General features: G+C 39.5%; 3 protein-coding genes across 5 annotated transcripts in view; 1 reads left to right on the top strand and 2 right to left on the bottom strand.

The window, feature by feature from the left end:
• The window catches only part of UMAD1 (UBAP1-MVB12-associated (UMA) domain containing 1), a 78971-nt gene extending 73604 nt beyond the window's left edge, over positions 1 to 5367 (bottom strand). The window contains exon 1 of one of the 2 annotated variants that reach the window (XM_042043149.1): positions 5283 to 5367. The gene's annotated coding sequence lies outside the window, so the exon portion shown is untranslated. Of the gene's footprint in view, positions 1 to 5243 lie in introns of both variants that reach the window. The other variant, XM_042043148.1, reaches the window with a different exon arrangement.
• Positions 5368 to 5392: 25 nt separating this feature from the next.
• Positions 5393 to 8884, top strand: RPA3 (replication protein A3). Its single transcript, XM_042043150.1, has 4 exons — positions 5393 to 5495; positions 5742 to 5816; positions 7749 to 7857; positions 8354 to 8884. Exons 1-4 carry the CDS (start codon positions 5397 to 5399, stop codon positions 8434 to 8436), a joined length of 366 nt encoding a protein of 121 aa, XP_041899084.1. The 5' UTR covers positions 5393 to 5396; the 3' UTR covers positions 8437 to 8884.
• A 2464-nt stretch (positions 8885 to 11348) lies between these two features.
• MIOS (meiosis regulator for oocyte development) lies at positions 11349 to 24146 on the bottom strand. Of its 2 annotated transcripts, XR_006018522.1 has the most exons (12): positions 24055 to 24146; positions 21778 to 23144; positions 21482 to 21580; positions 20309 to 20566; positions 19305 to 19474; positions 17589 to 17654; positions 16836 to 16994; positions 15921 to 16073; positions 14563 to 14767; positions 13362 to 13491; positions 12985 to 13150; positions 11349 to 12532 (listed from the first exon to the last, which is right to left on the bottom strand). XR_006018522.1 is itself a non-coding variant. In XM_042043143.1 (11 exons), the coding sequence occupies exons 2-11, from the start codon at positions 23072 to 23074 to the stop codon at positions 13054 to 13056; spliced, it is 2634 nt and encodes an 877-aa protein (XP_041899077.1). In that variant the 5' UTR covers positions 23075 to 23144; positions 24055 to 24146; the 3' UTR covers positions 11349 to 13053. The 2 variants fall into 2 exon arrangements, 1 of the variants encoding a protein (XP_041899077.1); XM_042043143.1 differs by having other exon boundaries at positions 11349 to 13150.

The following is a 24146-nucleotide window of genomic DNA, read 5'->3' on the forward strand; positions in this document are numbered from 1 at the left end:
TCAACACATGGCGCCAGCAGCATATTCCTTTTTCAGCCCTCAGGGAATAAGTCTTCTCCTGCTACCAATTAGGGTTGTCAGTCCCATAGCTCAAGTGGTAAAAACCTGTGCTGTAATGCTCAAGAGTCAGGTTTCTGCTCCAATGATGTATGAAGGAGAGGCAGTTGTGGAACAGTTTAAAATGCAATTTTACCTTCATCCTAAGTGTGCAACAACAAGAAGCAAAATCAACTTGATGTGCAAAATCTTACAGATAGCTTTGGTAAAGGCTCAGATTCCAGACAGTCACTTGAGGTGCCAGAGCTGCAGTTGCTCCAATCACACTTTTTTCTCTTTTGAGATCTGCGTTATTGTACAGTTTTCAGCTCTATCACATAATGTCCCCCTTCTCTTCTTGCACAAAGAAAAGCATCTTAATCAGTACATACATGGCACAAAAGACTTGTATAGGGAACCATGCACTTCTAGTCTTTAAAATCCTGCATACTTAACATACCTAAACTTCACTGCTTAAAAGACAATAGGTATTTAAATTCAGAGTAAATTAGCAATCAGGACAATTTGATCTAGCCAAATTAATGTTACAAGCACTTTCACATACTAGATTTTTTTACTTTCATTGACAGTATCCCAATTTTTTCTAAAACCCACAGAATTCATCTTATCTACATACATAAGTGTTGATCTTTATTTTGGAATTTTCAGTTTCTGAAGCAGCTTAATTCCACTGCCAGCAGCATTTCTCTAACAGAAAACAAAACAAAAAACCAAAACCAAACCAAATCAAAATCAAAACCCACATATAGGTTTGCTTGAAGCAGAAAACCAAACAAAATTAACAAAAGTACATCCTAAGCTCAGGCCTCAAGTCCTTATGCTGTCAAAATCACCAGTCCAGCACTAAGAAAATAGTACATGCTGTATTTTGTGACTGTGAATGTGGGGAGGCGGTACAAAAAACCACATATTAAAAAGACCAACATGTTTAGTGAGGCTGTTTCCTTCTCTAAGAACCTCTTAGAAACAAAAGTTGTGCTTGTAGATCTCGGCTCTTTGAAAGGCATGTGGAAGAAAGAGTTCACCAACCACTACTTTCAGCATTTTGGTAGCTTTGTTGAATACCTTATTAAGTATAAACTAAAAAAAAAAGAATTACTAAAAAACAGAGAGGGGGCACAGAAACAAAAATGAGAGTTACATACAATACAGCATAGGTAAGGGAAAGACTGTACACAGGCAATGCAGGGGCACTTGTGATATTTGCTCTTTTAAGAATCTTATCAACTGTGCTACTTCAAAAGTAACCATAAATCTCCCCAGCAACGGGAAATGCAACCACTAAATTTCTTGAATCACATGTTAAAAACAGAACAAAGCCCCTATCCAACAAAGAAACACAGAGCTGAATGGAAACACTCGTGCTCTTGAAGATAAGGACACAGTTTAAGCACTTGCAGAATCAGGCTGCAGTTTTACTACTTGTAGATAAGACGAGGTTTCAGGTAACGAAAGCTCAGAACAACCAGCTTCATACAAGCTTCATTTCAGAGTAAAAATTAAATCTGAAGTTTGGGGACCTGGACGCATGGTCACACAGATTTGAGAAAAAAAGCACTTAGTTGGGTTTTTTTTTTAACGCTGTCAGCACAAAATCCCAGAAAATGCACCCACCATTCAGAGACAGTGCCACATTCCTGCAGTCATTGCTCCTATACAGCACAGCACTTTTCCCTTCCAGATGGGATTAATTTCATTTCCATAGGAGACCTGAAATTGAATTCACTGCCTAAAGATAAAAATCTCCCTTGGTAGGAATATGCAATTCCCTTCCTTCTCATGTTTCTCTCTCACAAAAAAAAAAAAGTGAACACAATCACTGATAGTTAAGAATAATGCTTTTGGCACGGCTTCAGTCATTAGCAAATAATAAGCTCTGAGCTACAGCAATTCTGTGAGGCTGCAAAAAATATTTTGTCTTTCTGTGAGGCTCTGAGAACATACGTGGCACTGGACAAAGATGAGTTACAGAGCTGCACAAAGGGGTTAATTTATTCCTCCTGCATTTTGTCAGTCTCCTTTGACAAGAACTATGGGCGACCTTTGAGCCAAACCAATATGTTAAATCCAATAAAATTTTTCTATGCAACAAGGATCTTGGTATATTTACCATTACTTTTCAGCCTTTCCTGAATGTTAGCAATACTGGAGGAGAATCATAATTTAATATTAAAAACACCAAGATGCAGACTAGGATAAAGAGACAATGCCCAGTAATACAGCAAAGCAGAACTGCAAGTGGCACTGCCAATAATTACATAAATGATGAAACAGGGACAGAAGAAGACACAAAACTGACCTTAAAGAAAGAACCAGAATATTTCATATCTAGCAGTTTAAGATACATAATCTATGGAAGAAAAAACCAGAGAGCATCGGAGCAATTCTCACTTCCATATTACCATCTGCTGTGATTCACCAATAAAGCAGCAATCAGAAAAAGAGCAAGATGTTTACAGCCCTGTACAATCCTTCTTATCATGAAAACAACCAATTTAAGAGTCAAGAATATGCATGTTGAAAATATTTCTCTGTGACACCAAAAGAACAGCTTAAAAGCTTTTGGACTAGTCTAAGTTACTATGTGAAGAAGAAGAAAAAAAAAGGACATATAATTTCTTTTCTCTGGCATTAACATTAGTCATGTTTTTTTAGTTCATATTTCTTGAAAACAGAAGAATGGAAAGTATCACAAGAAACCCAAATTTTAAAGAAATGGATACATGTATAATGAAACATTAACAAAGATTTTTTTTCTGTATTACATAACATGTTAGTATTTATTTTTAATGTTTTTATAAAATTTAAGGAAAGCAGAAATACAAGAACTATACAACCCAAATTACCATAGTACAAAAACACTTGAAGAGGCTGAATCATAAAACACCAGCCACAACCAAGTCAGACAATAAAAGCACAGGTGACAAAAACAAAGCCAGGAGTGAAATAACAGCACTTAAACTGATGTAAACATTCAAAACCCTGAAGACAGAAAACGTGAAAAGAGAAAGCTAGGTGTTAATGAGACACAATACTCAATAGGCTGAAGCCTACTGTTTTCCCTTCGAACAATTTTCTTTTGAATGAAAACCTTCAACAGCTGCTAAGTGTGATACAGACACGCGTTTGTAAGAACTTGTACAACATGTTTTTCTAGCCGCTGACCCTTCAAACCCCTCAGCCCTAGAAGGGCCACTGTGCAGCAGCCTGCTGCACCTTGCTTCAACAGCTACATTGATGAGATCTCTCCTTTCAAATCTCTGAAGATATGCTATGGAGATGAGGATATTCTCTTGCAAATAAAATACTGAAAAGGTGACTGTCACGGTGACACTGAGGGATGACAACCAGCTAAATGTCATGTAACATTTAACTCCAGAGCACTCCTATGTCACATACTGGTTCTGCACAGCTTCTGGCAGTAGCTTTTTCCTTCGAAAGCTGACACAGGCTGCTGCCATAGAACAACACTACCCCAGCCAACTAACAAAAACCACTTTGTACTGCTTAGCAAGCTGAACTGGCCCGTGGCTAGTCAGAAGAGACAGCCAGCACATGGACAGTTCTGTGACTGCCCTTTTAAGCCAGAGCAGAGTCAGATTTTCCCAAATATTTCCTGAAACACCAGTCCTGGAAAATAAAAGGAAATCACAGAACCACAGAATGGCTACAGTTAGAAAGGACCAGAGGCCACCTTGTCCAACCCCCTACTTAAGCAGAACCATCTTAGACCTGGTCGTTCAAGACCATATCCAGATGGCTTTTGACTATCTCCAAGGATGGAGACCCCCACAACCCCTCTGGGCAACCTGTACCAGTGCTTGATCACTCTCATGGTGACAAAAGTGTTCCCTGATGTTCCCTGAGGAACCTCCTGTGTTTTCAGTTTGCACCTTTTTCCTCTGTTCCTTTCACTGGGTACGACTGAATAGAGCCTGACCATCCTGCTTACACCCTTTCTTTAGGTATTTATATTAATAAGAGCCCTCTGAGCCTTCTCTTCTCTAGGCTAAACAGTTGCAGCTCTCCCAGTCTTTCCTCATATATAGGATGGTCCAGTCCCTTAATTGTTGTTGTGACCCTTCTTTGGCCTCTCTCCAGTGTGTCCACAAGTGCCCTCGTACCCAGCACTCCAGGTGCCCCACCAGTGCACAGCAGAGGGGAAGTAGCAGCTCCCTCGACCTGCTGGCAACACTATGTCAAATGCAGACTGTGATATGTGAGTCGCCTTTGCCACAAGAGCAGTTGGGAGGAACCTCTCCATGCCAGGGACCGATTGGGAAAACATATGGAAAAAGGCACGATGCATGGCAAGTGCTATATCCAGATGCTATCTCTGTCTTACATACATCAGTTGTTCTAAACCTGGGGATTGAGCACAGCTCAATTTCAACGATGAAATAAAAGGAAATTAATAGAATAGAATAGCTGAGTTGGAAAGAATCTGCAATGATCGTCTGGTCCAACTGCCTGACCTCTTCAGGGAGGATCTTAGAAGCTAAAGCATATTATTAAGGGCATTGTCCAAATGCCTCTTAAAAGCTGACAGGCTTGGGGCATCGACCACCTCTCTAGAAAGCCTGTTCCAGTGCTTGACCACCCTCTCAGTAAATGCTTCCTAATGTTCAGTCTAAACCTCTTCTGGTGCAGCTTTGAATCATTCCCACATACCCTGGAATACCAGGCAGAAGAGATCAGCATCCCGTCTCCACTTTCCCTCCTCAGGAAGGAATAGAGTGATGCGGACAACCCTCAGCCTCCTTCTCTCCAAACCAGACAAACCCGAAGTCCTTAGCTGTTTCTCACAGGACATTCCCTTCACCACTGCTTCAGCTTTGGATGTAGCTGCAGAGCCCATAACCACACAATATTCCAGGTGAGGCCACACCAGCGCTGACTACAGAGGGATAATCACCCCTGTTTGCACTGTGCTTGATGCACGCCAGGACGCCTTTTACCCTCTTGGCTGCCAGGGCACGCTGCCAAATTACACCTGAGGGGACCCACTATCTGAAGGGAGAGGGAAAACGCCGGGGAGGGGAAATACGGGGCGATTTAAAGGACAGGACAGGGCTGGAAGCTGACGGCCGGCTCCCCCCGCCACCCCAGCGCTCGGCCCCCGCCGCCCTCCCCGCCGCGGCAGCATCGACAGCCGCCCCTCCGTCAGCCGCCCCTCCGTCACCCACCCGCCCGCTGCCGCCGCCGCCGCCGCCGCTCTCACCAACCTCCGCCTCCGCTTCCGGGTCGCCTCGGGCGGAGGGGAAGTCCCGCCCCGACCGCCCGTACCCGGCGCTGCCGTCCCTCCCTCGGTCCGCGGAAGGCGGGAAGCGGTGCCGGCGATGGGCGACATCCACGAGGTGCCGCGGCCGCGCATCGGCACGGGGCAGCTGGCGCAGCACATCGGGCAGCCCGTCTGCTTCGTGGGGCGCGTCGAGAAGGTTCGTGGGGCGCTCGGCGGGGTCTGGGAGCGGGGATGCGGCTGCCCCGTCACTCTGTGTGGAGAGGCTGGCGCCGTCCCTGGGGCAGCTCGGCGGCTCCAGCCGGCCTGGGAGCAGGGCGGGAGGCGGACGGAGCTTTGCGGGAAAGAACTGGCTGAGGCGGCCAAAGCTTTTCTGTGACGCTTCCAGGTGCCTTTAGAGCGCACAGGCCTAATGTCTTTTGTAGACTTAAGTGTTCTTTTGTAGATTCATCCTAGTGGGAAGCTTGTCGTGCTTTCGGATGGACTCGGCAAGCATACGACTGTGGAGCTGAGCGAGCCTGTAAGTTACGGAATGCTTTGGAAATCATGTCGCCTCTTGTGGATTCCGGAGGTTTTGTCTTTTCTGAAACCTGTGCATGCCTACCCTGTTTTGAGTTTTTCCACCTGTATTTCATTGCCTCTCTTTCTTGCATCTTTCAGCTAACCTGTAGCTCTCTTACCCATGAGCTGCCTTGGTCTTTATCAATTTTCAGCTGGTGTTAAGAGACAGAACTCGTTCCTTGTCAGACACATCCCTTTTTGGTTATTTTCTCTTACTCTATTAGTTGTTCACAGTGTAATATATTCTGCTACGTTTATTAGTTTTACTGTAAATTCAGTCTCCCATTTTCTTACTGCTTTTATAATCAAAAAGAATATGGTGTTTTCAGGAGTTTTTTAAGTTAACATTGCTACATTCTCTTAGAACACTTGTCATAGCATTTCAGTAAACTCCATAGTTAGCTTGAAGCATTCTTTCTTAAAAAACCCCTAAGCAATTAATGCAATGGGTGTAAGATATAATTAGAACGGCTGAACGAAAATACTGCTTCCTTTGTTACCACCTACCACTGAAGGAGTAACACTTTGGTGTTTTCTTCTGATTCTAAGTATGTTTTTTCCACCAAGAAATGTTGTAATTAAAGAATTATTTTAATTGTGATGACAAATGCTCTAGCTTGACTCAGCGTATGTGTATATTTACATCCTCTTCTCTGAATGAGTTGTTAAATGCTGAGAAACCTTGCCATCTCCATGGGAAATAATTGCATATGGTACTCTCTCTGCCTTTCAAGACAAGAGTCTGTCCTTGTTGATGAAAAATGCAGTTTGATACAGAAGAGTTTTGTCTTATAAATTGAAGATTGCTGACTTCAAACCACAACAAAATGTCTCATACCTCTTTCTTGAGTTTGTGAAAACATTTCCTGCCTTGGGTTGTTAAAAATTCAGATGTTAGCATCTGACCAATGATTCTATAATATTCTATAATAACAGTGTAAGTGCTTGAATTCCATAAATGCAAAGCTGTAGTGCTGGGCACTTCAGTCTGTGCTCCACTGCCTTGGGAGAAACTGGTGTGTGCAAAAAAATGAGGCCAGGTTCATCTCTCCAGTTCACCCAATGTCAGTGGGGAAACTTCTAGATTTGCTAATCAAAATGCTTTCTAACGTTTTTCCCTTTAAATATATTTCTCTGTTTGTGCATGTGTAGTTCACTCTTTCGACCCCAAAATTATGGGGAGGGAATTATTCCAGAAGACTTACTAGAAAGTGAAAAATAAGACTTAGGTATTGGAAGAACATTACCAAAATAGTACTGCACTGTTAAAATTTGTATCTTAAAAAACAAAGAAAATGTTCAAGCTATATTATTTTGGAGTAAGATAGAATTTTTAGCCTTTTTTTCCTTTGTTCAACCAAAGGCTTATTAGTGTCAGTATCTTTGTATTCTGAACACTTACTGACAGATTACTTAAGAAGTAATTTCCAAATATACCTCCTGAATGTGGAACACTGGAACTGCTCTCTGGAGTGTGTGATACCTCCTTAGCTCTTACAGAGTTCTATAACTGACACAGGTTTGAATGCAGTGCTTTAAAATCAGAATTGTTCTGCTCTCTGTGCCCTAGATTAGTCTCTGTTCAGTGACTAAATGACAGTTTTATATACTTACAAACTGGTATCTTTCCTCAGATGCTTCTTCATATTTTTTGTTTTGGCATTGACTTGGCTATTACAAAACCTGTAAATCTCTTAGTGGATCAAGGTTTTTGTGGTTTTTTTTAGGGGGAAGGGTGACAGGTCTTTTCAGTAGTACTGTATTGTTTGACATGGAACAGAATCTGTCATGAACAAACCATCAGTTGTGGAGAGTTCCTAGCTTAAGTGCTGTGCAGTAAAGGCAGCAGCTAATTTAGTGTTACTGATTTCATTTTTGATGTGTTTTCTAGCTGGATGAGGAGATTTCAGGGGTTATTGAAGTGGTGGGAAGAGTAACAAATCAGGCAACCATCATGTGTGCATCATATGTCCAGTTCAGAGAAGATAAAAGTTTATTTGGTGAGTAAGAATATACATTACGGCAAATTCATTTTGAGTTCTGAACTCATCTTCAGTAAATAAGAAGGGAAAGCCTGATTACCTTTCCTTATGGACAAGGTCTTTCTTCAAGCTGCCAGATAAGGAGCAGGGTGTAGAAAAGAAGAGTGTCATGAGAGAAGTTCTGTACCAAATACTGTGGTTTACAGTTGATCCGTAGGGAGTGACTCAAAGCTGGAGCCAGTCTAGATCATTGCTGTGGCCAGATTGTTCTCCCACTCCTGACCACGTGGTTCTCACCTTGCCCTGAACCTTGTGTGGTAGTGCAGCTAGCAGGCCTAAAAATAACCTTCCAGAAAACAAGCAATGAGTGTTCCTGCCTTGGGAAAATGGGAGCTTGAGGGAGACTGGGATCACTCAGCTACACTGCTTTAAAATAACCTGTACTTAAATGTTATCATTGACTTGTGGGGAATTGAGCTTGTGCATCATAACCATTTTCTTTACCCTTTTTTAGATCTGGAACTCTACAATGAAGCACTAAAAATTATTCATGAATTCCCTGAATACTTCCCGTTTGGTACTGGGAGGAACACTTGATTTTTATTAGCATATATTTAGAGCTTCTAACAGTACTGTGGTTTCTTGCCTGACAGCATGGTAACAGTTGCATTTATTTTCAACAAATATACTGAAAAGACACTGTTACATGTGCTAAGTATTGCCTATGAAGAGTATTTTCTTTGCAAATGTATTTATTCAGCAAGGAGAACACTTTGTGAGTGTCTCACTCACTGTATATATTTAACCCTTTTGCATCTATGAGGAGTGTTCTGCAAGATTAGACTTGTCAGAAACTGAAATTTTATAAGCATCCTTTTCTACTTGGTAGAGGGTCTAGGATACATTACAGGAAACTTGTATGGAAAAAAATTGGTGGGGTTTTAATATAAAGATTTTTGATTTAATTTGCTTTGATACAAATTTGTTGAATGGGGGGGTATTTTGCATCTTGAAAATTTATCTTCAATAAAAAAGATTCACTACATTTAACTGTTCATGTCAGCATTAAATGTTAAGAGTGCTATTTTCAGTGATATGTGGCGATTCCTGTTCTCTTTTACCTGACACAGTTAAATTTAACAAAGTGGAATACAAGGTTCTTGCCTTTGCACTGATGCTAAACACTTGGAAGATGTCTAATTAGGCTTGGGGATTTCAAGCACAATTGACTTCTCATCACAACCTTCATTCTTGGTTGGAGTGTAAGCAGCAGTACCAGGATTCAGCCAGCTTGTCATGGTGACTAACCATAGGAACTGCCACACAGTCCCAAATTTTGTTACTATCCAGACTACTTACAACACTTTGCAAAATGTTTGCATCACTTGAGGTAACACAATCAAAGTAAAATTGAAATTTGGAAATATTCTCTGGGAATTAATGAAGTATTTCAAAGTATTTTAAATAAGCCTTAGCCACGTTCATTAAGCTTTTGTACAAACAGGTTTCAGGTTTAGTAGCTAGATTTAATAAGTGCCTTAATAAGACTGCTAGCTTTGTGCTTATTTATAGACATCTCTCTTTTTTTCAGTCAAGGAATATGTTTTCAAAAACTTACACATTGAGCTCACTACAAACTGGAGAGATGATCACGTTAACAGGGGATCTATTTTTTTCTCCCCACCTAGAAGACAGACAGTGACACAGTTACTGTCACTAGGAAGGAGGTCTTCTGAAGTAGGAATCAGTCTCCTACAGCAAACAGAACAGAAGGTCCATGTGGCATGATACCATGCTCTGTCACCAAATTATTTTAGTGCTCAGTAGAATCAAATGTCATTCTTAATAACTGCATGCATATTTTCCTAGCATTTAAAAATATTTTGTTCCGTTCTGCTTTAGAAAATTTGTATTTTGTGTGTGTACATAATACTCTGTAAAATGTTATGTACAGTTAGTTACCCAGACCACCCATGCCCAATGGAGCAGCCTGCCACTAGATGGCTTTAGCACTTCACAGAGACCAGCCTGGGGTATGAGGTCTTGTGAGGGAAAGTTTGAACACACCAAGTGGGAAAGGCTGGTTTCCCTTTGTCAGTCAAGACTCTTCTTGTTCATGCAGTCCTGCAGCAGTGAAAGGTGGCTGGGCAATCTGTACACAACTAAAAGTTTCCCCTATGCGCTTTTTATTCATCTGCTTCTCTACAGAGGCTCTGTGAATAAATGGCCTGTCCTGGCTATGTGGCTGTACAAACCAGACAGCAATGCAAGGAATTGTAAAACATTTTTGGTATTAGAGTAGTGCTCAGGTCATATATGCATTTACCAGCATAATTTCCTACATTACCACAAGGAAAACTGCCAGCCACTACAGATACCAAGGGAAAGACATAACCATGGGGCCTGCTGTCAACTAGCCCTGATGGTTAACAGGGCCCCAGGCATCACACACACAGTGAAAGGTGAGAAACTGCCAGACCTCATAGATAATAAAACGGGAAGTAGGGGCATCGTGGGTCGCTGACTGAAGGGGAGACACCAGGGCAACCGTATCGTAAACACCAGAGAGGGATGTCACCAAAACCAGTGCCAACAGCAGCCCAGTAATGGAAGGTGTGAAGAGGAGCTGGTGAATTGAGGGAACCTGGTAGAGAAGGGGGGTACGAAGTGAATGCTGTAATCAAAACAGACTTCTACAAGTTTATGCTATTTGGAACAGGACTGCTCCCCCTCCACTCATTACTGACTTCTGAGACTTGGTACCTGTTTGCTGGGCTCTTGGCTCACCCTGCTCTGCTGTCCTGGCTTGGGCATGGACACGTGCACAACACGTGTAGTGCTCGTGAGCAAGGGGCCTGTGTGTGTGGTGATAAAGTGCTTCTGCTTAATCAAGGAAGGGCTACAAGGCTGGAGCATCTATGAAATTAAAACAATGAAATGTAATCAGCATGAGCCACAGGATCAAGACATTTTAGCATGCAAGGCCACCTTCAGCAGAGTTGAGCTGAGATATACCAGGCAACAGTAAATGTAGAAGTAACTGCAGCTAATAAAATGTTTGTAGCTACACTTTTTGTTAGAAAACAAGAAATCACCCCCAGAATTACAGTTTTATTAATTCTAAAGCAAAACAAGGAAAAAAATCTGGTAATTTAAAAACATACAGCTCTTGCTTTGTAAATTTTGCAAACAGTGTAATTACTGACCTGAAAACCTGATTACTAATTGCAACAGCCAAAACTCACAGTGATACTGTGCCAGAATATGCATATTCTTAATTCAAAACATTTCAAAGATGAGTATTAAATAAAGTGACCACGTAATTTAACTTGATAGAATTTGACACACAGTTATAGTCGAGGTGAAAACGTTATAGATGATTTTTCTTTACATGAGGAAACGAGACACTTTATATTGGTAGTTGCATTCACCTCAACATGGAAATTATCAGGAAAATTTATCGAATGATACTACACAAGAATAAAAACCAAACACTTGACACTTACAAATCCTAATTTCCATAAAGCAAAAGCTTTATTGCCTGGATTTATATAAATAAGGTATCATACAGTAAGCCCCAGTTTACATTTATAAATGGAGAACATTTTGAAGAGCTCTTCAACAGCAACATGAAGTGTGCAAAAATACTGGAAAGAGAAATAAATATTCTAAAAAGGAAAAAAAAGGAACTGCTCTCCCTCCCATGCCTAAAAATATCAAGTACCTCTTAGATTTTTAATTTAAAAAAAGATCTTTGCCAATTTTAGATCAAAATAAATGCAGATGCATTACAACATTAATACTAAAACAGAAAATATAACCCAAAGTCCTGCATGTAATCTTGTACACCCACAGAAAACACTTCCACATATTATCTTCTTGAAACTACACTAGAGCACAGAGAATCAGTGGTATATTACAATATATTCTCTTTTAAAACACCAATTTTCACAGTCCTGGCAAACAGTACCAGTTTATTGCTAGCATTCCATTTAGTATTTCATAGCACACAAGTGTTGAGTAACTCATATATTGTAAATAAACACACACCAAGTAAACTGATGTTATTATCACATACCTTAAAACAGGTTTGGTTTTTTTCCCTAATTTGTGTGAATTTTGTTGCCTACAAAGTCAAGGACAACAATACCAATTAGCTCATAGTACAGTATTAGCAAAGTATCATTGACGCTCTCTCAAGTCAATAAATAATCTTAATTCCAGCAGGTAACACATCTAGAAGTACTCTGACCAATTACTTAGAATTGCACAGCCTTTTGGGAGCAGATGAGTGTCCACTAGTGACCAGAAGCAGGATTTATACAGGTTGATTCCATACTTCCCAGTATATTTCTGAAGTACAGGGAAATGCTGATTATCTCGAAGTCTGCAAATACTTCTGTAGTCAAAACTCTGCACACAGTTTAAAACTTACGTATTTACAAGTCTCCAGTCCTTGAGATTTCAGACCTTCACAGTACTAAGTTAAAAAGTTATCAGATACAACCTCCTATAGTTTACCTGCACTCTGCACTGAAACAGTCACATGACTTCTCAGGGAACTCTTCTCTAGGATACAGTCATTGCTAGAAGAGAAAACCCCCACTCTTTAGCATTAAAATTTGCATCAGCTAGATATGTAGGCTGGTTAAGTAAGAACCTGAATTGCAAAGACGTTGCTTTACCATAAAACCTGGGAAGAGAAAGAAATGGATTTTTCATTAAAAAAATCTTTAGAATACAGTTGACAGTGGCACTTTGAATGAACTTATAAGGAAACAATCATTTGCATACAAGAGAGTGTGATCAAACAATGAACAGAGGAATCCACAGCACCACTTTGCCATCTTCTGAAGGACACTTTTCAAGTGTTTATTTTGAAGGTCTGCTTTCACAGCATATAAACTCAGCTTTGGGGCCAATCAGCATTATCCTGAAAACTTTTTTAATAAAGGTCTTTGGATTTTAGCAAATCCAAAGAGTCCACAATTCCAGGAGTGCTTTTCTTCAGTCCTCTGTATAAGGGCCACACACTGTACCTAGAGGCTCACTTGAGGAATACCTGTTTCTACCAAGCACAGTCATACACACATCATTTTACTACTCTGATAGCAATTTATTTTTTCACAGTAAGTCACAAATTACCTTTGTCTAAAATATATGCTTGGACTATGATGGACATCCATTAGAGAGCCACACATTTTTTAATAGTATTTATGCCTGGACAGTCTCTGCTGGAACGAGATTCCCTGTTGTATCCAGCTGCATACACTTACAAGAGCAGGCAGAAACTGGGCACTCAGTATGGTCCCTAAATAGCAACAGCCAAAAAAAGAAAAGAGGTAAAATAATTTTGCAATTATACATTTAACTATGTGCAGAGGTGTAGTATCTCAGAAAAACTCAGTAACATAGTTCAGTTTTACTATTTAAACTTTATAATGATAGATACAGGGAAGGAGGCGTGTTCTACTCAGTGCAGCACACATATGTAAAATAACAAAAATTTAACATCAACTTACCTGAACCAGCTCAGCATATGACCAGCATGTCCACCATGCCGACAGTTGTGACACCAAGTAAACCAGTTGTTGAACTGGGCTAACTTCTTGTCTTTGCTAAGATCCACTTTTTCATCTGACTTGGATCCTCCTGTGCAGAGAAAAACCCACCCCCACAAATATGGCTGTAAATCATTACACTTCATTTGTATTTCAGTTCCAGCAACATCACTAAAATAGTTTTGAAATTAGGGATATTGTGTGAAAAAGCAGCCTGATTTTAAAAGAGAAGTCAGTAAAAATATTAAGACATGGAAGAATGTCAAAAAAGAATTAAGACTGCTGAGCTGTTGCTTCACATCTCATGGATGTGCTAAACTTGCCTATTAAACAAGTTTTACAGACAGAATATCCTTCAATGGTGATTTATGCTTTATTGATTTACATTCCAGTGAATTATGGGCCTATTCTGCTGCACATGAAATCTTCTGCTTTAAAAAAAGAAAATCAACAATATCTAAGTTATGAATTGGAACAAGTAAAATATAGAAGTCATAACAAAGATCAGTAAAAGAATGAGAAGAGATAAATAAACATGACAACTGTACAGCTGCTCATGGCTCTGTAACAAGACTGACTTAAAAATATGGTCAAAATCCTTTTCATTTAGACATTATATAATGCTGAGCCAAAGGCATTAAGTACTAAAATATTCTATTCATAATATCTCTTAGCTGTGACAGCCTGACCCCTGCTTTCTTTCATCTTAGTAACAGAAAGCACACATCTCTCTTCCTCTTCCACCTAAAAATTAATTCATTTACATTCGAAGATTTGTGTAGCATCCCTACAATTAATCTCAAGAAAACACACTCCCTATTTCTTTCAGTTGTAAAGCTCACAATACTGACCTCCACAATACTTGGATCTCTACATCTATCTAACCATGGAATTTGACTGACAATTTCACAGAAAACTGCCAGAACCAAGTAACTATGCATACTGTCTGACCCTTAAGAATTGAAACAAAGGTTTCATCATAAAATTAGATGGTATGTAAACAAATTCTCAATTATGATCCTTCTCCCTTCAAAATGATGAGTATGAATATTTACAGTATAATCACAACTAGAAAAAAAAAAGTGCAACAGAAGATCTTCCAATAGGAACTGCTAATTTAACTAGTACTGTAGCTGAATAACTAAAACCCACTGTGTCATACCTGGACAGCTGGAAACTGGTGTTCCCATATTGATCAGGCAAAGTGCGCAGCGGGGAAGGGGCTTACGGCAACCAGGGCAGCTCGTAACTTTTGACTTGGTTGGTGAACCGCTGACTCCATATTGGCTAAAACCTCGCCCCTGATGAGGAATAGCTGAACAGCTGTAAGAGATTGATTTCCCACAGAAATTGCAACTCACAAACACCTAAAGAGAACAAATGCCCATTAATTTTTTGGTTTGGTTCCACTTTTGCTACACCTGTGAGTGAATCCATTCAAGCTAGTATGTAATACTAGTAAACATTTATTTACCAGATATTCTAGAGAGTGCCCTGGAAAGCCAAAGCTACTTGTGAAGGAGTTTTTAACATCTTGGCTTATAGATGAGGCACACAGCCCTGAGAAATAGGCCTTAATTATGCTCACTTACTTCAAAAGCACATAAAAACATGCACAATTGTTAAAACTTTGAAATACATTATTTAAGATAATAAAAGCCGTATCTTCAGTAATGGAAGAAATTAGGTTTATTCTACTTACTATATAAAGTCTGGTCTCTCCCTCCTTACAGTCAGATGACTCACACTACAGTCCCCAACATAAGGATTTCCCTAATATTATTTATCTGCATCCTTCACAAGTTGTGACTTGATACCAAGGAGCACATATTTTAAACACTTTAGGGGCTGTTTATGTTAACCACATAAGGAAGGAGCAGTAAACTCAACTCCCTCCCACTTGGAACAGCTCTGCTTAAACAGCTGTGACTGATAAATGAATTCAAAACCAGCTTTCCTCAGAAACTCCCAGGCCCCAAAGCCTGTAATGAACATACTTAGCAGACATAAGAGAGTAAATGGTAAGACCATGTTGGCTAAAACTGCCACCAGATGTTAAGAAGATAGCATTTGGGAATGGCGTTAGTTTTTGGGTCAGCATATGTTCAGAACTGATAATGAAAGTTGCTGTTGTTCACTTTAGAGTCAGGTTCAAGGGCTTCAAAACAGTTTTGAGTTTTTTTCAATTAAAGGTAATTTGAACTAGTTCCATGGTTTCAGCATCAGTCTCACCCTGACACTGAATTCAGCTGGATGATACATCTCTGATGTATCAAAAAAAATCAAGAGTTTCCGGTTTCCCCAGAAGTAAAGTGTTGATAAGGTTACAGTTTCTGAAAGACCTGTTACTTGAAAAAAAAAGTGACACCTCTTTTTATTAGGGCAAGCTTAGTTGAAATCTTTCTTTTGCACATAAATCCTCACGAAAACCCAGATATGGCCAGCAAGGTTTTTTTTACGGAAGTACCATGCCACATTCCTTTCTGGACTGGTCATACTTCATATAAGTTTTATATTTACCTGGGCTAAAGGCTTTGAGCTGGGATCCAGCTTACTTCTATGGATATCAAATTCTGCACGTTTATGCCAAAACCTCCAAGCATCTAAAAGATTCCTGTAGTTCTCAATCCAGTACTGAACCCTTTCATCCTTAAGTACATCTGATGGAGAACCCTAAAGCAGGCAGGAAAAAATGTCAGCTATGCACTGAAGACACACAATACATACTACTCAGTTTTTCAAAAGCCTTTACAAAGTGTACTACAAGATATAATAAATAATATAGTGTCATTTATCCTGAAGAAGATGAATTTTCTGTAAACTGTAATGTGAGTTTGATAAAGATCTTCTTCAGTTTCTCTCTGGTTGAAAATACTTGTGCTGCCATGTCTTCCTAAGAACTTACATCTGTGAGATGAAGGATTTGAAAGTTCTGTCACACATCACAGTCTACATCACTGTCATGATTGCATATGCAGTTAAATACACTGCTGGCAATAGCTGCTACTGTGTAATGGCCAAGGTAAGCCCCTTATAAAAAAAAAAAACCAAAAACCCAAAGCCTACAAACAAACAAACAAAACCCTCACCTTTGTTCTCTACCAAAATCCTGAAAGCAAAAAAAAAATAATGAAAACATCAGGAAACACACCAGCAATAAGCAGACAAATGGGTATTCCCAGCTCAGCTAGTGAAAAGGACTGATTTTCTTCTGTCTCTTTCCCCTGCTATCTCCTCAAGCTATCTCAACCAGAGAGGGTGAAGACACATGCTTGTTAGTTAACACTGAGTTTCCGATGACTCCACAAAAAAAAACCCAATTGTCCCAATTTAGTACAGAAAATACTTCTTAGTTCACAAAATTCAACACTATGCTGATAAAGAAACTATGTTTAGTTTTCCTCCATAAACTTTATTTTGGAGTGAAACACTAACCTGTAGCATGCAATAGCTTGCTGTCTGGACATCTCCAGTTCTGTCAACATAACTTTCCATCAAGTCAACTCCATCTTTTGTCAGCCCTGTTAACAGTATTCCCTCCAAATTCCCAGCCTCTTTCATTTCATTTGTCAGCTTTTCAATAAACCTGTTGAGCTATAAAAAATATGTATGAAGAAATATATAAGTAAAAACAGTGTCTGCTGCTAACAGAATGCTGTGTTGCTGGATGTTATGCAGAAAAAGTTAAATTACTATATTGTATGAAACCACATGTTTATACACAAACTTTAAGCTTCCTGATAGAAAATGCAAAGAGAGGTTATGTGTTCTTAGAATACTTTGGTGAATTTAAAATAGAACATTCCTGATGTAAAACCAAACCTTAATTTGAGAGAACATTAAAGCCTGGAAATAAATACTGAGTAAGTAGAAATATCATCCAGTATAACAGGTGTACAGTTGATGCAATTGCATTTAAACTACCATTTAATGAATACTCACAAAAACTTCCAAAACAACAATAAAACCAATAAAGCCCACAAACCAACAAACCAACAACCAAATCAAAAATCGTGCTGAAAATACAAACTAAAAACCAGATACCATACCTTATATACTACTGTGATTAGAAAAAACAAATCACTCACGACTCATTATTTCTACTGTTCACCCCTCTAGCCCAGTTTCTTCTGCCTCTGAATTAAGCCCAGTATAAAAGTTTGTTTAAATGTGCAACCACAAACTTACCTGAGCATCATTGAGGAACTTGCAAGCAAATGCCACTCTGTCTCGTACAGCTACATTATTTTCATACTTTAGAGAGAAAAATGGGAATACCAACATCAGACGCATGTTTCCATTTTTCCAATACATTGTAAAATCAGAGCACTTGCACTACCATCTAACAAATACAATGAAATTGATTGTGTACAAAGAAAGCATGACATCAGGAGAAAGCTAACTCTAAATATCAGCTTACTTGTTTGTACTCAGATACGGGTATCAGAAGAATACTGCAGATACGGGAACAATCTCCCAGGAAAGCCTGGTACAACACATCCTACAAGGTTTATGAAACTCTACAAAAATAAACTTTGCAAGTCCTGTAGAGTACTTAGTGCTTCCAGCATGTATAGCCAAGAGTCCCACCAAGTCACAGGAAGAAGAAAAACAAATCAAGCTTCCTTTACTATATTTACAAAATAACTAGCCTAACCACTCCATTCCTTCCTTAAATTGCAAATAAAAGTTAACAAACAAAGCAACAAAACACCCCAAGCAAACACAAAGTAAACATTCAGAACAAATTTATCGTAAGTATATTAACACTTGAGCTTCAGCAGTGCATCAATATTTACCTTCTGCTTTTTAATCATTTCACTAGATGCAACACTGAAGAAAAAAAATACTTCTCTGTATTAATTCTCATACTTAGCTGTGCCCGTATTTTTCCCTCCTGATATTCTCAGATTAGAAATTGTGACTGACACTGCCAAAACAAGATGCACTTGGCAAAATCTCTTTCATTCAAATTTTAACAGGTTTCTCACTGAAGGAAAAATTAAAATTAAAAACAAACAGCATCTTATCATGTGGAAGTTGCCAGTTCATCAATAAAAACCCCTATAAAATCACTACCCAACATCCAGAGAACAACAATACTCTCTCTCAAAGACAGAAAAAAAAAAAAAAAAAGATCCAGGTTTCTCTCCTCTGGGATTCTAACCATTTTTGTTTTTCATTACCCTAAAAGCATCAAATTGTGACAGCTTCGCTTTCAACAGCTTTGGGCCAACTGTGCTGCTGCATTACAGGAGTCCTCTCCTGGGCTAAATAATTCCTACTGAATCAAGTATTTCTACTGTTCTCTAACCAGGAATCAAGTATGTTAACTCCTCCAAAGGCTCAAACTATCTCATGATTAAAGATTTAGTTTGCCTTTTAAATGGTAATTCTGTATCAGTTTCAGAAGACCTGGAATATTCTATTTACTGTTTCAACACAGTGAAATTATTTTAACAAGTAAGCAAGGGAAAAGAAAATATAATTCAATGCAAATACAGCTTGATGAAAGTCTTGCAAACTCCCCTGCATTTAGTCTGCTTTTTGCAATTCTATTATTGATCTCTCTTCTGTTTCTTTCCACTGTTTATATTATTTTGATAATGTATTTCTAGTGGTTTAATAACTCCATACTAAGAATCAAATTCCTCTAAAAAAATGTGTCAACTATAATGGATATTTTGGTTGTTCGTGCATGATTTGTTTACTAACATAACATTCACCAAACATGTAATGTCTGTTTAGCAGAAAGAAATGCTATTTGCCAGCACCAGGATAAAAGAATACATTCTAATTTGATCAATTCTTGGAGTATATAGGACTCCCCCTACATATGTGCATATATCTACACGCTCCTATTGCATAAAGAAATTTTAACCTAACATAAAGAAATTTACTCACCAAAACACCATCATATGAACCAGACTCACTCGTCAGGAAAGCAAACATAGCACACAAATAGGGATTGTTCAATTGCAGTCTTAGAGTACTGCACATTTCTCTCCAAAGTGAGTTCTTCTCATCTGTGTAGCCTGATAGAGCCATTGCTACTACATTAAGGTTTAGATCACCTGTTTTATGCAAAGCAATCAGTGAAATAATATTATTCAAGTTAAGGACTTAAAAAAAATCCAGTTAAAACTGTAAATAAAAGCATCCATCTGAAGCACAATGTTTGGTCAGGATGCAACACAAAATGCAGTAGAATTAACACTACCTGAAATTAATGTGCATACACTACCATGGATAGTAGCTTCTGCTTTAAATGCCTCTGTTCAGGTAAGTTAGCACCTACATGCATGACAACCTCTTTAAACAACATCACACTGCTTGTGGTATTTTGAAATAACTATCATAAAAGATTTTCATTATCATAATTCATATCCACAGGAAGTGAAAAGACAGGAATGTATATCCAGCCATCGTTTGACAGACCTAGCTGGAAGATGGCAATTTTATATAAAAGTTTCAAGCTAAGAAGTTTCCTAAAAACGCAAAAACTATTTAATCTAAATACTCATTCTGTCAGAAAGTTCAATTTTATTCTTAAATTTGAAAGTAGCATGTCTTCACTCTGAATCCTCCCTATGGAAAGCACAGACAGACACTCTTTCCCCCAGCAATTCCATCGAAGTAAAAAGAATCCCTAGTTCTGAACATATGTCTTTCTGGGTTTTTTATCAGTATGAAATTCTGAAACATATGATCTATTTTAACTAGACAGTATGGCATATGGTAGTCTGATGAGTGAAATATCAGGATTTGCCAAGCTCCAATACAAGTGCTTCAAGTAATAATTTCATAATACAACAGGCATCTCTTCCCAACTATCTTCCGTAATTCTGTTAACAGAAAAAATCTAATGTAATACAGAGCCAAAATAAAAGACTAAACACAATACACACCTTTTCCTGAGGAAGCCCCTTTATTCAGAATTTGTATTGCTCGCCGTATGTCCAAGTTGAAAAGTGCTACAGCAGCAGCTCGCTCCCAGTCTCCTTCCTGTTCCAATGAATTTAGGAAAGGTTCCACATCTAAGTCTGTTCCCTTCTTTATCCACCCACAGAGCTGCAAAGCCAAAGATCTCTCCTCACTCAGATACTGAATAATATCTGCCTGTCTATCAGATCCACTCCTGCTGTGCCTGAGGTTCTCTGTTGTTCCTAGAAATGGGAAATAAGTTGAATTATGCTTAAATCACAATTTCAATCGCCATCACAACACAACACTTTGATTTCAATCATAAAGCAGGGTACAAAAGCTGAGTATCACATTTTAGTACTTCCACATTGCTTAAAACTCCATGGTAAGAAGCAGCAACCACAAAATTATTTTGATCTGCTAAAAATTATGCACCTAAGCTTGACACATATTCATCAGTCTTTTTTCTTTCTTCTACCATTTGTTACATTTGACAGGAGTTTTCAGTATGTTCACATTGAAGATACATAATACAGGGTCAAGCATTTGCTCTACCAGTTCTCAGCCAGCATCAATGTGTTAGAAGCTTTCCCACCACTGAAGACTCATTTTTTGCTCCAAGGAGCATATTTATTAATAAGACATATATTGAAATCAGAAGGAAATATTCAAATAATAAATTATACTAAGAAAAACTTCAGCGGGCATGAGAAGCAGAATGTGACAAACCAGGGGTCATCACCACTTCAGAACAGGCCAGCTTATTTAAACATAGTTGTATAAATGTACTTAATATACTAGCAGTGACAGCAAAGTCACCTTTCTAGAACTACAGCCTGATGTGGAGCTTTGAAAAATATAATAGTTATGCAGGGAGCAAGAATACCTAGTGCCATAGTCAAAACTTCAAAACTCAAATGTTTGAAATAGTTCAAAGATTTTCCTCTGAGGATACTATGCTTTTACAATTACTAACTTTCAAAGAACACTGAAAACTCTGGAAATTACTGTTAACTTACATTATTAAAACACAAACAGAAATACTTTGTTTCAATATTTTTAAATAGCATCTTTGAACAATTGCCAAAGACAACGCATGAGTGCGTCATTTTTCAAACATTATACAACAGTACTTAGCAAAGTTGGAACATTCTTACCCAAAGATGACTTCACAATTGATTTAATGCCAGCATAAACTAAGGGACCTTTGTTTCCTGTAAGTTTTTGATCCATATCTTCAGTATACTGCTTCATAAGTATTTTCATGTATAGGAAGCTTAATTTTTCCCAAAAAATGTTTTTAAAAATTTAAAGTCACATCCTGTTAAGATATGCAAAGTATTTACAGGATGTTGCATTGTATTTAAAGATTTTAATGCATTTTATGTAAGTAGTTTACATATAAAGGTATATTACTTCCTTAGGACAAAAACTACAATAAAATAAAGGATATAATGCAGAGTGTACCAAAGCGATTTCAGCTGAGGATCTTCATTTCCAGCTAGGAGGTGATTTCTCCAAACTTGTTCGGTATCAAGACCATACCTTGACAGAGCTCTGAGCCGCATTTTGGTTGCTATATCTTTTTCCAAGGAACTAGCCTTTCCTTCTTCTGTACACTCATACAAATGTCGTCCACAAGCCCACATTAAGGATGTCACTGGGCTCCACGCAAGAGAAATTCTTTCAAACACTGTGAAGTCAGACATAGTCCTGTTGGGAGTCACTACTACCATTCGATTTTGATTTGTGGGATGCCAGGCAAATGAAGCAATGTAATTTTCACATGGTTGGACACTTCTTTCAATTATTGTTGGCTCAGTTTCATCTCCAATAGGTGTGGGAGTATGCTGCATGTCATACAGTCTAATGATATTACTATCCCTTGTTAAAGTAGCTAACAGTCCAGTCCTTGTTGGACACCATGCAACTTTTGTTAAGGGTTTTGGTTGCTCTGTCAAGGTCAAAACAGGCTTTTCAAACTTTCTTAAATCCCATATGGCAACCTGACCTTCATAGAAGGAAGCAACACGATCATGGAAATAGGGATCAACAGTCACTCCTTGGACAGCCTTGGTGTTTACAAATATTTTTTGGCTTGTGTTCCTAAGATCAAAGATAGCCAGATTTCGATGCATTCCAGCCAACAGCAGCTTCTGATCCCGTGGAAGCCAACAGAGAGACAGACAAGCATCATTCTGTCCTAATTCGTACAGTGGTTTTGTTACTACCAGGCCTGCTTCTGCATCTCCTGCTGAAAGCCTTACTTTCTCTGTAGCAACTGCAGTCTCTGGGGCATATTTGCTGCTGATATCCCAGATCAGTACTGAAAAGTCAGCCCGATGTTTATCTAAGCCAGCAGCAAGCCAATTGCTATCCAGTGGGTTCCACGCGAGGGTATTGCATTGCCGGGCGTGTTTGGGAACAAACTCTTTGCCTATCAAATCTTTAGATTTTGAGTTGTGATCTTGCCCGAGGCTGGTAAGTACCACTCGGCCATTGGCCTGTCCAACAGCAAGGAGACATTCAGGATCATACTTGGGATACCAAGCCACACATTTCATGTACGGTGTATCTGAATTTATTGACAGTAGTGTAGCTGTAGTTTCTTCTGACAACCGCAAGGACCCTGCCTTGAGCTCTGAACTTACAGCAGAGTCAATGTGATAAAGGCTCAGTTCCGAATCGCACACAACAAATCTGTCAACATGGTGTGGGGCCCACAGGATATCAGGTTTGGAGCCACTCATGGCTAGGGTAAATTGACACACAAATTAAGCTCTGGTAAGAAGATTCAGGTGATATCCATGCATATGGAAACTGTTGAGAAAATAATTTGTAGGAATGTTATCAAAACCCAAGTTCTTTTTCAATCTGAAATAATCATTAAACCAACAAAACCAAATGACTTTTAGCTCAAGGGTTTAACTCATGACACACTTCAAGCCAAATCCTTAAGCCTTCTCCTCACAGCACATGTTGTTTTTGCTGGTATGTATGTACTGAGACAGAACCACGGCCACCTACAAACTGATGACAACAGGATTTGCTGTGTTTACAAACTCCACACCAGTATTAAGCAAGAACACATTACCCGAGATGCGCTGTGTCAGGGTGTGCCGCTGGGAAAGCGCCACTCCCTCAAACATCTAGAAAAGAATTTCCCTGTCTAATTAAAAAGTGACAAAAATTAGACTCTGTCTGTTTTGTCTAAAGCCCGTTCCACAGCCTATAAAGGCTTTCTATCTTGGAAGATTTCAACAGAAATGCATATTGTCATCTTACTGTACAGCTCCTAATCCCAGCTCCCGCCCCAATGTTACCACGTCTCCGTTCGTATCTGGCCCAGCAACATTCAAATAGGCACATTACTGTCAAAACTCCATTCACACTTTCGGTAGCTGCATGCCCAGAATCACTACACGTGCCTACACGCCAACAGACCCCACAGATCCTACACACCTCTTCCATCACTCTGGAAAGGGACATGCAAGATTCGGAGGTATTAAAAAACAGCATTATTTAGTCTACTTGGGCCGCCTCTGTGTGCCTGCAGGCCACCGCCCCGCCCGCCCCCGCCCGCCTCCGAGGGGGCGCAGGGCCCCCGGCCGCAGCCCGTTCCCGGCAGGAGACACGGAAGGCGGAGGCGGCCGCAAGAGCGGACCGGAGCCGTGAGACCGCCACCCTCCCACGCTCCCTCCCTCCGTTCCCGGGCGCGGCAGCCGCTCACCAGCCCGCGGAGGCCGCAGCCCGGCGCCGCCAGCCGGCCCCGCCGCCCGGGCAGGGGGAACGGGAAGCGCAGAGAGCTTCCGGCTGCGCCGG

Source organism: Corvus kubaryi, unplaced genomic scaffold (assembly GCF_017639235.1).
Source record: "Corvus kubaryi isolate FWS band 111438036 unplaced genomic scaffold, C.kubaryi_AGA036_p1.0 37398, whole genome shotgun sequence".
In the NCBI taxonomy this organism is placed as follows: Eukaryota; Metazoa; Chordata; class Aves; order Passeriformes; family Corvidae; genus Corvus; species Corvus kubaryi.

What these genes read in the sequence shown, in the direction of transcription:
- RPA3 (XM_042043150.1), top strand. Translation starts at nt 5,397, where the DNA reads ATGGGCGACATCCACGAGGTGCCGCGGCCGCGCATCGGCACGGGGCAG. An exon ending in TCGTGGGGCGCGTCGAGAAG is followed by an intron (nt 5,496 to 5,741) that starts GTTCGTGGGGCG and finishes GTTCTTTTGTAG; the next exon opens with ATTCATCCTAGTGGGAAGCT. An exon ending in AGAAGATAAAAGTTTATTTG is followed by an intron (nt 7,858 to 8,353) that starts GTGAGTAAGAAT and finishes ACCCTTTTTTAG; the next exon opens with ATCTGGAACTCTACAATGAA.
- MIOS (XM_042043143.1), bottom strand. Translation starts at nt 23,074, where the DNA reads ATGAGTGGCTCCAAACCTGATATCCTGTGGGCCCCACACCATGTTGAC. An exon ending in GCTTTGGTACACTCTGCATT is followed by an intron (nt 21,581 to 21,777) that starts ATATCCTTTATT and finishes ACATGAAAATAC; the next exon opens with TTATGAAGCAGTATACTGAA. An exon ending in AGGGGCTTCCTCAGGAAAAG is followed by an intron (nt 19,475 to 20,308) that starts GTGTGTATTGTG and finishes TGCATAAAACAG; the next exon opens with GTGATCTAAACCTTAATGTA.